Source organism: Onychomys torridus, chromosome 2 (genome assembly GCF_903995425.1).
Source record: "Onychomys torridus chromosome 2, mOncTor1.1, whole genome shotgun sequence".
Lineage (NCBI taxonomy): Eukaryota > Metazoa > Chordata > Mammalia > Rodentia > Cricetidae > Onychomys > Onychomys torridus.
The window spans coordinates 112,398,527-112,412,975 of NC_050444.1; the positions used below are offsets into that span (position 1 = coordinate 112,398,527).

At 40.9% G+C, this 14,449-nt stretch overlaps 1 protein-coding gene across 3 annotated transcripts in view; it reads left to right on the top strand.

The window, feature by feature from the left end:
- Positions 1-14,449, top strand: part of Fggy (FGGY carbohydrate kinase domain containing) — a 405,205-nt gene that overhangs the window by 39,609 nt on the left and 351,147 nt on the right. For all 3 annotated transcript variants that reach the window (XM_036180113.1, XM_036180114.1, XM_036180115.1), the window contains exons 3-4: positions 8,622-8,733; positions 13,381-13,532. In XM_036180113.1, the coding sequence (XP_036036006.1) occupies positions 8,622-8,733; positions 13,381-13,532 (264 nt within the window). The remainder of the gene's footprint in view (positions 1-8,621; positions 8,734-13,380; positions 13,533-14,449) is intronic.

Below are 14,449 nucleotides of genomic sequence, written 5' to 3' on the forward strand. Positions count from 1 at the left end.
CTTATTCTTGAAAGTCCATCCTCCAGACTCCCCATTTTGAAAACTACCTTCCCTTCCTCTGGCACTTAGGATCCTTTGGACCAATCAGCTTGACTAATTATACCTTTTATTTGACTCCTTGGCTATTTATTTACCTATGCCAGTGGTTCCCAACCTTTAGCTCACAACCCCTTTTGGGGATTGAATGACCCTTTTATAAGGGTCACCTAAGATCATTGGAAAACACAGATATTTACATTATGAATCATAACAATAGCAAAATTACAGTTATGAAGTAGCAACAAAAATAATTTTATGGGTGAAGGTCATCACAACCTGAGGAACTGTATTAAAGGGTCACAGCATTAAGAAAGTTGAGAAACACTGACCTATACTAAAATGTCATCTCCTAAAGAGCAAGGATTAGAGAAAAATATTTTGCTCTCTGTTGTTTACCAAATATCTGTATGAACACAGCCTGACTTAGAAGGCCTTGATTGTGCTTCCTAAGGACCAACTGAGTGAGTGTCTGGGTTTTGCAGGTAATGGGATGATGGGACCCCAGGGTATCTGGGATTACATAACTTTATGCATTCCTGTGCAACTGACAAAGACATTCAGATCCATATTTGAGAGAGTGCAGTACCAGCCCCCCGGACCTCCACTATGAGCTGGATTCTGTCCATGATACCCCAAGGCTTTGACCCTTGCTCTCAACAGAGCTGAATATAAAACTTGACCTGCATACTCCCATTTCTCAGTGTGTGTGCTGGGGGCTTCTTGGGAGTGCCATAGCTACACCCAATATGGCAGAGCTTGCTGATTTAAACCACATGCAGGATTGAAGCCATTCCCATAGTATGAACAAAGGATGCACAGTCCCTTCCCCCAAATTCTTGTTTGCTGCTCCAGAGCTGCAAGTTGACAGTAGTTAGACAGGGATCAGTTTCCCCAATAAAGCTTCAGCAAACTTGGTCCCTGGAAATTCTTTAGAAGAATGATGTGATTTGTCTCTAGCAAGGGAAATCTCTTTCTGCCAGATTTCTGGAGTGAGGTTACTACTCTTTCGTCCCCCACTAACAAGACTATAAATAAGAGTTCATGGCTGAGTCCCAGAGGCCTTGTGGTAATGTGACTCTGAAAGCAGCTCTCTGGGATAGGCTAGGAGGGGAAGGCGGGGAATAGGGTGTCCCTTGGTGGGGAAAGGTATGCTTGTAAGGTATATCCTTGTAAGGGTAGCTAAGTTAGACTTAATGTACAACACCACTATTTTATCAATTCCTGTGAACGGCCCTTTATAGAAGTGGAGACATGGAGATTTTACCACAGAAAAGCTGTGATTTGAACTCAGAGCACTGTAGGCCTTGGGGGATTCATAAAATAAATTGAGAAACCATTATCTTTGGTCTTGGTAGAACGTTATACTCATTAAGTCCTCACAAAGATTTGAGGCTGCAGTTTGCTGTTGCTTCTTCTTTGGCTATCATTTGTATTTGTGTTCATATTGGAGAACATGCTCTACTTGGAGCATAAAACACCTTAAGGAGATATAATTAATGCAGTGTTGGGTAGGCTTTCTGCTTTTCTATGGAGGTTCTCTGATTCTGTAGTACGGAAAGCCCCCAAAGCCTGCAGTCTTCTCTATGTGGTTCCATTATTTCCAGGAAACCAAGACTCAGAAAGACTGAGATCAGTGCAAAAGTGGTAGAGTTGAGATCAAGATGTGGTTGGCTGTTGGATACCATGTCCCATGCTGCCTGCTGTGGGCTTTCATTGAGTCACTCATATTTTCTCAAACTTCTTCTTTTGACTAACTGCAGGCTCTGGGACATGAGTGAGCCCATTGATGTGCACTCTGGGCACAGAGGCCAACAGAGCCACACAACAAGGAGATTTTAGGACTGGTTTGTCATTGATGGATGCCCCATGTAACCACAAATGTATAATATATTAAGTTTTTCTTTTAGTGCACTTTGTAAGGATTAAATTCAAGGAACTAAATAATGCACGTGGCATAGTCGATGCTTTATATATTGTAACATTTGGGAGTATGTTGCTCACATTACTTCAAAAATAGAATACTGCTTTTGTTGGAAATCTGTAATAATTATATGTTGCTCTTTTGTGGTGCATATTAAATACTAAGAAATGGGATCCTAGATTGCAAGTCTAATAGTCCCAGCAGGGCAAAGTTCTGCATTTTATGATAAATTTAAAACTCCAAGTCCAGGGAGGCTGGGGAGATGGATTAGTAGATAAAGTTCTCACTGTACAAGCGTGGACATCTGAATTTAGATCTCCAGAAATACACACAAAAGGTGGGTAGGGCGGTGTGTGCTTGTTACCCGAGTGTTGGGTATTGGGCCAACCTAGCCAAAATGGCAAAACCCCAGGTTCAGGGAGAGACACTGTAAACAAATAAGGTGGACAGTAATAGGAGAAGATCTTCCACACGCTTACACTTGTACAGATGCATCTGCACATACACATGCTTCACACACACATACACCACATTCACAAACAAACAGGAAATAAATTTTAAAAATCTACATCCAAGGTCTCATCTTTGCCTCAAGGCAAACTCAGCTGAGGGCATTAATGAAAGAAATTAGAAGAAAAACAAAATCCAGATTCTATTGCTTCCAAGATACAATGGTGTGGCAGACACGAAGTAAACATTCTAATTCCACAAAGGAGAAACAGAAGAGTAACTGGATCAAAGCAAGCAAGTCCCAAGCCATGCAGTATAGATGTTAAATCTGCAAGCTCAAACCTAATGTGATCAGGAGTGTGTAACATGAATCTTAACAGGTCTTATTGATAAACAAAACCCAGAGCTAGATATTGGGGTGAAAGCTGAAAGATCAGAGAAGCAAGCCAGCCACAAGTTCTTACCTTTCTGAAATCCTCAGTCTCAAGAGAGAGACTTCCTGTTTACTCACACCTTATCGACCTCTTTGTGCCCTGCCATCTTCCTTCCTTCCTGGTGCTGGGTGTGTGTGCTTCCCAAATACTTGGTAGCAAAGGCATGAGATCTCAAGTGCTGGGATTAAAGGTGTGTGCCACCATGCCTGACCCCTATGTCTAATTTAGTGGCTGGCTCTGTCCTCTGATCCCCAGGTAAGTTTATTAGGGTACACAATATATCACCATAGGAATGGGCCCCTAAGTCTCAGGAAGTCTTGTTCTTAATAAATTAGCTGGTCATAGGCCATCCCTGGTTCTACCTTTCTACAACTTTGCTGAAGCCTTATACAGAGCTCCATTAGGCATTTTTTTTTTTTTTTTTTGAGATGATATTGAAACTGGGACAAACTTCTGCCCAGTTCCCAGGTTGTCCTTTGAAATATCAGTGCATCTTGTGTGCCAGTAGAACTGGCACCACAAATTATTTTTACTGGGCAACAATGTGTTACATTTATTTATGCTGCAGAATATTACTTTAACTGTGTAAAGGTTTATTACATTTGTTTATGCTGTATTTGTTGAGTTATGTAAAGATGTGTTGCAGTTTCACCTTGCTCATCTAAGACACCTGATTGGTCTAATACAAAAGCTGAGCAGCCAATCGCTAGGAAGAAGAGGGTTAGACGGGACTGATGGGCAGAGAGAATATGTAGGAGGAAAAGTCTAGGCAGAGAGAAGGAGGAGGAGAGAACAAGGCAGAAAGAGAGGGATACACCCGGGGCCAGAAGCCAGGCAGCTGCCAGGCAGACCTGAGAGGCAGGAAAGAAGGAAAGAAGAAGGAGAGAGAGAGAGAGAGAGAGAGAGAGAGAGAGAGAGAGAGAGAGAGAGAGAGAGAGAGAGAAAGAAGAAGAGGAGGAGGAGGAGGAGGAGGAAGAGGAGGAGGGAGGAAGGGATGGAGGAAAGAAAGGTAAAAAGAAAGGCAAATTATGGATAAAGAGACAAGGCTTAAAATAAGAGCTAAGCTAAGGCTGAGCATTCAAAATTAATAAGTCTCCATGTCATGATTTGGGAGCTGGTTGGTAGCCCAAAGGAAAAACCTTGGTACAATATAATCACCACCAAAGGCCACTAACCTGGGACTGTTTGAACCACTGCTACAATTGCCATGGAGCCCTTTGTTGATGAAAGGAGGGAATGGGATCCTGAGGTAGCTGTGAGGACCCGGCCTAAAGAGAGTGCCCTGGGCATGATCCCTGAAGTAGATTTGGCAATTGGTGTCTTTGAGCTTGTTATAGGAGTGTTGGCTCTGAGGTTTTTGAAATGCCCTCAGGGCCTCTACAATTATGTTAACTATCTGGCAATCTCTTTAACAAGTAACTCACATTGATGTCGTGGTTTTTTTTTTCTTCTTCATTATTCTGTCCCTAATTAAGGAACAAATTTTTGTAAAGATGGCTAACATCATTAACCATTAGGGGGAATACAGATGAAAATCACAATCAGCTTTTTCCAGAGTAGTCATATTTTGCATTTGTGCCTGCACTTCTTGGAAGTTCTATTTTCCCCATATTTTTTAAATATTTGACATAGGATCTATAAATTAATTTGAAGAGATTTTCATCTTAACAATGTTGAATTTCTGAGCATGGCTTACTTCTTTATATGTACCCTTTGTAGCATTGTTCTATTGTTTCAGGGTTATAGATTGAACTACTTTTTGTATTAAAGAATATTTTGTATTATTTGACAACTTCCTATATGTCTACAGTGTGTCTTAGTTAGGGTTTCTATTGCTGTGAAGAGATACCATGACCACGCCAACTCTTATAAAGAAAACATTTAATTGGGGTGGCTCACTTACAGTTTCAGAGGTTCAGTCCATTATCATCATGATGGGGAGCATGGCAGTGTGCAGGCAGATGTGTTGGAGCTGAGATTGCTACCTCTTGCAGGCAACAGGAATTTGACTGACTGTCACACCTAGGGAAGGTTGAGCTAAAGAGACCTCAAATCCCTCCCCCACAATGACACACTTCCTCCAATGAGGCCATACCTCCTAAAAGTGCTACTCCCTTTAGGGCCCATTTTCTTTCATACCCACCACACAATGTATCTTGATCAAATCCAACCCAAATACACCTGTTCCACTCCATCTAAATCCCCCAAATATTTCCTCCTTCCATCTTTATTATTCCTTCCTTCTTTCCTCCTCCTCCTTCTCCTCCTCCTCCTCCTCCTCCTCCTCCTCCTCCTCCTCCTCCTCCTCCTCCACTTCTTCATAATCTACTGAGTTCAGTTGGTCCTGGGTGCATGGGAATGGGTATGGGGCCACTTCCCAGAGCTAAGATGAGCAACTTACCAGCACCTCCCCTAGAAAAATGACTCCTCCTCTTCCAGCAGCAGCAAATTGCTAGCACCGCAGGGATAGGTGGGGTCTCATGAGCATATTCATAGGCTCTATCTTGTACAGGAAACCAAAGGGCTGTGACCTCATGAGTGCCAGAGCCATGTCGTATCCAAGGACATTCCACAGCACTCATCTTACATTCAGCCCATCTTACATCTTTCTGCTCCTCATTCTGAGATGTTCTGAGTCTTGGGGGAATCTGATATAAATCAGACCTTCAATCTTGATCTTGAATATTTTTATGTTGTTATTAATGGGATTATTTTCTTAATTTTATTTTTGATATGTTAGTTGCTACTGTATAGAAGAAATACCATTGGTTTTTATTTGTTAACCTTCAATCTTGTTGTCTTATTAGATTTACTTATTAGTTCTAGTAGCTTTTTAAAGATTTTATTTTTAAATTTGTGTGTGTGTGTGTGTGTGTGTGTGTGTGTGTGTGTGTGTGTGTCTCGTGTGCTGTGGATATAGCTCTGTATAAATAAAATGCTGTTTGGCCAGTGGCCAGGCAGGAAGTATAGGCGGGACAAGAGAGAAGAGAATTCTGGGAGGTGGGAGGCTAGGGCAAAGAGATGCGGCCAGCCACTACCAAGACAAGGAAGATGTAAGGTACAGGTAAGCCATGAACCAAGTGGCAAGTATAGATTAATAGAAATGGCTTAATTTAAGATAGAAGAACTAGATAACAAGAAGCCTGCCACGGCCATATATTTTGTAAGTAATATAAGTGTCTGAGTGATTATTTTATACATAGGTTGTGGGACCGCGGGGCCTTGGTGGCACCTGGAGAGAAGATCTCCAACTACAGTCGTGTGTGTGTGTGTGTGTGTGTGTGTGTGTGTGTGTGTGTGTGTGTGTTGTTGTTCATATGAGTGCATGTGCCGTTGGAAACCAGAGGCATCAAATCTTCTTGGAGCTGGAGTCCCTAGAAGTTCTTAAGTCACACCAAGGTAGATGTTTGGAACTGAACTCAGGTCCTCTACAAGAGTGGAAATTGCTCTTAACACATCTCCCCAGACCCCCTGTAGTAATTTTTTAGAAAGTGTTTATATATATATATTAGCATTCTCAGCTTGTGAAATCATATCATTGGCAAAGAAATACTTTTAGTTTTTTTCTAATTTGTATTCCTTTCATTTATTCTTCCCTTACTTCACTAGCCCTGAATGCTAGCACAAGTTGGATAGAAGTGCTAATGGAAATGTTCTTACTTTACATCTGTTTGTGGCAATCATGAATCTTACTATCAGCTATGATGTTAGCCCTGAGGTTTTTTGATGCTTTGCTCTTGTTTGTATAAATTTCATTCTTTTAGTTTTTCATTCATTTGTTGTTGTTTTGTTTTACAGGAGGGTTTTGAGGTTATAATTTCATGTTTGTGCTGTATTCTGTTAACACGTGTCTTACATTAATTAATGATTATTAAACCATCCTTGCAAATTCTGGGTAATTCCACATGGATGTCAGTTTTATGTGGTGTAAGATTTGGTTTGCTAGTATTTTGCTGTTTTTGTACTTGTAACAAATACTCTTCTGTAGTGCTTCTTTTAATGTAGTTCTAACTGACATTACTGCAATGCTGACCCTGTAGGATTTGGTAGATATGCTTTCCTCTGTCTTAAATATCGGACATTTGTAAGGGTTCCTCCTTAAATGTTTCATAAATTTCTCCAGAGGAACTGCATAGACCTGGAGTTAAAATTTAATTTTCTATCTTTTAAGCATAAATTTTGTTTTTCAAAAAATATGCTTCTCAATTTATTATGTAGCTTTGATCAATTTCCATGGCCTTCAAATGGTCATGATTGATGATTTTATCCAGTATTATATTTTATTTTCCTAGGAAGATTTGCTAACCGTGTCATAACACTATGCCTAGAAATTTCTCCTTTGTGTCTCTTTTTAGTTTCTGTATTCTGTTATATAAATACAGTGTAATTTACTTAAAAAGTCATTTATTGGGTTTTTTAATATATTGTTAGCAAGTAGCCATATTATATATGACTTTGTTTACTTAAGGTCATAATTTTCTAAGATATATTCCCCAAAGTGATATTGCTGGGCCAGTAGTTATAAGTACATTTTAATAGGTACTGTCAAATTTCTTTACAAATTTGTGCCCAGTAATTACTTTGCTATAATAATATTCAAGAAGGATTACTTCTAAATCTCTTTAAAAAATTATTTGGCATATGTTAATTATAGACAATAATGGGTTTTATTGTGACATTTTCACCCACCTGTGTGATATGTTTTGATCATGTCACTCCACCCCGCCTCTGTGGATCCCTTCCTCTTCCCAGCTCATCCCTCTTCTGCTGCCCTGTGTTCTTCTGCTCCTTTTGTTCCTCTGCCTCCTTCTTTTGTGTGACTAAATGAATTTGAGTAACCATTTCCTGCTCATAGAAGCTTTAAGAGGGGTGGAGCCAGTGCTATAGACAACTAACCTTTAATATTTTCACAAATGTAAGAAGCAAAAATTGCTATTTTATTTGCATTGTTTAATTATAGTACAATTGGAAAACTTCATACACTTTGACCTTTGCTTTATATTATTTTCAATTAGATTGCTTGTCTTTCTCTTATTAATTTATAGGTTATTTTAGTATTTTGTGATATGAAACTTTTTTAGAAAGTCAAAGATTGTTGTAAAATTCCGACATCTTTATGATGTCATGCATCAAAGGTTTCAGTTTGCTTCATCATAAAACTTCCCTTTTGGTTTTTCTGTATTGGGAACTGAATTCAGGCCTTGGTGCATTGGATGTAGGCACTCTACCACTGAGCTTCATCTTCAACCCAAGTTTAACATTTTCAAAACGAGAATTCCTAAAATTTTATTTGATATATATGGATGTTTTTCCTGAATGCACCAGGTACATCCCTGGTGTTTGCAGAGGTCAGAAGAGTGAGTCAGCTCTCTTGGGACTGTTGATAATGAGCCAGCATGTGGGTGCTGGGAACTCAATCCAGTGAGCAGCAAGTGTTCTTAATCTTGGAGCCACTTCTCTAGTCCCAGCTATAAAGCTTTCCATGATGGGAACCTGGGAAGTTTGGCTTCTTTCAGGAGTAATTTCCCTGTAAGCACATTTCATTTATGATGACAGCCATGGGGTTCTGCTGGTAGAAATCCCACTCTGTGTTTTGGACACCCAGCTTTACATGATGGAGAATTATTTTAAATTAAATAGTGATAATAAACTTTTTTTTGACATGTTTTAGGTAATTTTAATATTTTTGCTTTCATTTCCTTCTAGTAGTAACTTTTCTTCAAGGTTTTAAGAGCCCATGTTGTAATTCATGTTTTGTTTGCTTGCTTTTAAAACAGAAAGTTGTTCAAGGGATTGATGTGCACCGAATCCGAGGACTTGGGTTTGACGCCACATGTTCTTTGGTTGTGTTGGATAAACAGTTTCATCCTTTACCAGTGAACCATGAAGGTAGGACTGCTCTTGTCCCTTCCTCTTCAGGCTGCTGCAGGAGGAAGCCTCATGTTTAGGACTTTAAGTGCCAAGAATCCTAAATTTCAAGGAATCTATACTGTCTGATCTACTAAAAAATATATTTTGTTTTTAATTCTGACTGGGCTATTATTGTCAACTGGACATCTTTTCACAAGCTACTATTCGTGAGGTTTATCTCCCCAAATGTGTATGTGGTTGGCGTGAGGTAGAACTTTACATTTGTTTTGTTTTGACAGTGAAATTTTCACCAGAGGTCATCTAAGGGCGGGGAGGTCTACTTTAGCATACAGTTCCACATTACATGGAGGTAGGGAAGTCTTGGCTGCAGGAGCTTGAAACAGCTGCTTACTTTAGATCTGCAGTCACAAGACAAGAGCAGCAAGTGTGTATACAAGGTGCTTCACTCCTTCAGCCCCTCTCATTCACTTCAGGGCCCACCCCTTGAGATGGTCCTGCCCCCTCCCACTAACCCAATTAAGAAAAGCCCTCCCTGGCAAGCTCAGAGACCCATTTCCCAGGGACTTCTGAATTTTTTCAAGTTGATAATTAACACTGACCATTACAGGTCTTAACAACCTTAGTTTCCTGAGTATTTCTGGCTGTGCAAAATTTTACTGAGTGGACAGTAAAAATATTAGAAGTGACATTTGCAGTGGAGGCCACAGCTCTGTCTTAGAGCTGCTCCTGTGTCTCTCTGCTCACCGTCCTGCTTCGCATTGCATTGGGGGTAGACTTCCTGAAAGCACTCCATTCAAAGCAGAGCTCAGTGGCAACTCTGTGAAGTGGTGACGGCCTTCTACCTAAAATACTAAAATAGACCCATCCAGCTGACGCAACCCCTCAACACCTTCTTGGCTTCCTACAGATTATATTAAGGTTAGATTTCTATCTGAGGTGGATTATATTGTGCTTGAAAATGAAATTAGAATTTTAAAGTTTTTTTTTTTTGAAAACCTTTTTTCTACTTGCAGGGTGGGGACCAAGATTTGGTTGGACCAAGTGATTATGCTTATCAGGCAGATCACCCTGAAAATCATTAAAGCCAAACCCACAAGACTGGCAAAAGTGCAGCTGTCTGTAGATGCTAGCCAAATTATGAAAAGCTAACACAAACTAAGGAAAACAGTTTAAGAACAGTTAGTATCACTGTGGGAAAATAGGCCCAGTGTTTGCCTTTTAAAAACATTCTGCTTGCTTTGAAATTCAGCCAGGTACTTGTCGTGTCCCGTGTCCCCCCCCCCCCCCCCCCCCCCCCGCCTGCAGACACCTAGCTCTGTATCCAAGCCTAACTGTCCCCTTAGTGAAGTTTTGGGGAGAGAGTGTCCAGTGGCGACAATTGTAGCTTGTGAAGGAAGTTTGGACCTAGGTTGTCTGCAACAGTCATCTACACATGCAATATGTTTTTGCTCATATTGTATTATTATTGTTATTATTATTATTATGATGATTTACTGTATGCTGGGAATATATTGCATCTTGAGTGAATTGTTCAAATTTTTAAATGCATGAGTAATAAGTGAGGATGAATACTCTGCCCTCTAAGGTGGCTCTGTAACTCCACTTCTACCTTCTGGAACTTCCTCAAATTCCCTTAAAATACGTTGTGTTTCTGGGCCTGTGTTTTGCTCCTGTGCTGTTCCTGCTATGCCCTTTCCCTCTCTTTCCCTTACCATGGCTGAGCAGGGACCAGGCCTTTTCAGAGTTACACAAAGCCTATCTGTGCGTGCAGTCCCAGATTCAGCTCAGGGCAGACTCCTCGAAGCTGCCCTTCTGTGTTCCCATGGCTGCTTCTGAGAGGGACAGAGCACCAGCACCCTCACTGTGCCTGGTATGTAGAAGCAATGAAAGACTAAACAGACTTGCAGTTGAGTCCTTTATGTGTGCTTTCTAGGAGAACTAAAAAATAAACTTTTCAGGTTTTGTCTAAAATGAAAAGTGAATTACAATCCGTATTCAGTTTTCACTGTGTAGTTCTGACTGTAGAAGATAGTGGAGCGGGAAGTAGCTGTTGTTCCTTGTTACCACAATGGGAAGTTTGACTCCAGGCATTTCTGTCTTATAGCAGTTTTACACACCACACATTTAAACAACACCCAGCATGTTTGTGCACCTGTGCACATGTGGAAGCATCCATGGTTCTGGATAGGCCCCGGATGTCATCCAGGTGACATGTGTATCTTGGTCTACGAATCAGACTCTGAAATAGTTCTGTTATACAGGAGAACCATTTTGCTACTTATGAAAAATGCCTTTTAATGTTCTTGTGCTAGGTCTTTGTTTCATTTTGTATTTTTTTTCAAAGCTATGTGAGACTTTTTCTAGTCTGGGAAACCAGTGAATGATCTTTACTTTGTAATTCCTTTAGAAACCTTCTTAGGTTGATTATATTTAGCTAAAAATTATTTTCAGGATACATAAAAATAAAATTATAACATAATAGATTTTTAATACCCACCTCTTAGGATCAAAAAGAAATTTAGCCATATTTGAATGTAGATGTCTTTTTTTGAAGAAAAAAATTCTCTCCAATGTAGGCCTTTCCCACATGGCCCTTCTAATTGCTGCACATAAGCACGTGAGTTTGTGCAACTACTGTATGTGTCCATATCTGCAGTGTAGACAGGATGTATTGGACTTTTAAAATCTCCCCACTCACACATTTAGTCATGTTGACACATTCGGATCTTGTGCATTCTCTTTCCCAGTTTACTTTGTTCCCCACACAAATCTGGGTTCACAGCACTCCTCATGGATTTCCCAGCTGGGAACATCTTCAACCATAGAGTCTTAGTTGCCATTGCAAACTCAGGATAATGATCACAGTGGAGTGTTGTTTTGCAGATTAAATGAGATGATAGGTGTGAAATGGCTAGCACAGTAGGTGATGCTTAGACACATAAACACCTGTTACTAGCAAGATATGTAGTTCTATAGCTATTTCATTACTAAATTAGTACGTGTGACGGCTGTCACATATCATCGCTGGATCTCAATGGTGTTGTACTGGTTATATACAAGGTGTTCATGCTTATTTCTCCACAGGGAACCCTGGGAGGTGTGGTCATTAGCGTTTGTCAACTTGACACAATCTAGAGTCACTTGGGAAGTGAGAACTTCAATTGAGGCAGTGCCTCCATTAGCTTGGCCTGTAGATGTGTCTTTGTGGCATTTTCTTAATTGTTGATTGATGTGGGAGAACCTAGCTTACTATGGACAGTGCCACCTCTGGGCAGGTGAATTGGAAGGTATGAGAAAAGTAGCTGAGCAAGCCTTGGAGAGGAGGCCAGTAAACAGCATTCCTCCATAGTTCCTGCCCTTGCTACTTCTTGAGTTCTTGCCCTGACTTACTTCAGTGGTTGACCGTGATCAGGACATGTAAGCCAAACAAATCCTTTTCTTCCCCAACTTGCTTTTGGACACAGTGTTTATGACAAAATAAAACAGGAGACATCAGCTGATGATAAAAGGAAGAAGACTTACCCATCAGTACATTCTGTCATGAATTCATAGAAGCCAGGAAGAAAGGAAGGGGCAGCTAGCTACCCAGGTGTGCATCAGAGAGAGTTGGGACAGGAAGGCTATAGACTCCTTCTCCAACTGGCTTTCAATTGCTCTTCATGAATCGCCCCCCTTAGACCAGCTCTGAACAGGGAACTAGGTGTGGCTCTCTGTGCATCGTCTCCTGGTTAACACATGATGGATTCAGTTAGTCTCTCTGTGCTCTTAGCTAAGGCATTGGCATCCCCATTGCAGAGCTGTGGGCCCTGAAGCCAGGGGCTGAATGAATAGACTATGTCTCCCTTTGCAACTTGAGTCAGCACACTCATTCAGAACTAATGTGCTTTCCATTCCACCAAACCAACCAAGAAAATGAGAAAAGCACCCTGAAGTGAGCTCATTTTAATTCAGCTGGCTGGGAAAACTAAACATAGAAGGATATAAATGCCCTTGTGTAACTGTAAAATATTTGTCCATATGTAAAGGTGTCCATGACTAAGACAAAGTATCACCTTAGCCCTATTTGGTAGGCTCGTTTCTCAACAAGAGGGTTGGGAAAGGAAGGGCAGAAGTTGGAAGAGAATGAGTGGTAATGTAATTGACTGACAGATCTCAGCCAGTTTTAATATTGAATTAAAAACATTATTTCTGTGTGTATGTCCATGAATATGGGTTTGTGCATATGGTTGACTTCTAACACTAGGGTTGAGGTCAAGGAAGACACTGCTAGAATGACATTGAAAGGCTTGGGAGTAGTGTCCTCACAGCCTTGCTGGGTACTTTCACTTTAAATTAAATTCATTAATTCATTTTACATTCACTTATTTATTTAGTGTACATGTGTCCATGTGTGCGAGGATACTTGTGACACATGTGTGGAGGTCAGAAGACAACCTGCAGGAGCTGATTTGCTCCTTCTAGTATGTGGATTTCAGGGATCAAACTCAGGTTGTCAGGCTTGGTGCCTTCACCCACTGAGTCATGTCCCCCACTCCTACTTGGTTCATTCTTGACACATGAATCACTGTTGAAATTGTGTAGTGCTTCACCTGGAATCCATCATTGTTCCTTTGAAGTAGAAAGAAAATAAGACAGATCTATGCATATTTTTCTCATGTCTTCTAGGGGATTCTTACCGAAATGTTATTATGTGGCTGGACCATCGAGCAGTCAGCCAGGTTCAGAGAATCAACAAAACCAAGCATGGTATCCTTCAGTATGTCGGTGGTGTGATGTCTGTGGAGATGCAGGCCCCAAAGCTCCTCTGGCTGAAGGAGGTGAGTGTGTGGGGTGAGGGAAGGCCACTAATGGTTATGGAGGGTCTCCTTCTCTGTGGACTAAGAATGCCCTGTCAAGTCTGCAGTGTTCGACTTCCCCAGTCTAGAGAGGCTGAGCCCATCTTCTTATTTAGGTTGCAGTTAATCTTTCTTTTTCATACACAGATGTCAGGCACTGTGATATTTTATATAGTATCCTATCACCCTGTGCAGTAGGCTCTCTTCCTCATTTTGAGACAGAGCTTTCCTTTATAGCCCTGTTTCACCTCAAGGGCAAGATCCTGCCTCCACTTTCTGAGCACTAGGATTACTAGTATCCAAGTATTTTTTCTTTTCTTAGAGTGCAATGTCTGTGTCTTATAGATTAGAAAATCTCAGTTCATCAAGAGGAGCCACATCACCACAAGTGACATAATACATATGCAAGAGAGCCAGGATTTGAACTTGAGACCACATGACTCCAAAACCAATTCTCTTAATATACTGTGTTCTGCTGAAGTTCAGAGGGGTTAATTCCCATTCCAATTAGAAAGTGGCAGGGCTGGGAGTTAAGTCCAGTCCTTCTGACGAGAGCCTTCTTGGTCTACACACTCTTTGCCCCATCTTATTCATCTTTGGCCTTGTTGACATTCAAGATATCTCTTTCTCATTTTACCTGCCCTCGAGTTTCCCTGCCATTGAGTGATATGGTGATCTTGGTCCAAGCTCTGGCAGGTGGTTTCCATTTCCAGATGTTAGCACTCCTTTATGAAGTGTGGAAAATGGTGATGTCAGCTTAATGGCTCCCATCAGAGATGGATGGGTGAGAAAGTTCACCTCCTCTGGGAAACTTGGAGTTAAAACCTCTAGGTGGTCTGCTGGTAGAGAATCCATCAAATGAGTAAGAGTTGGTGTGATTCATTACTGGCTCTGGAGTT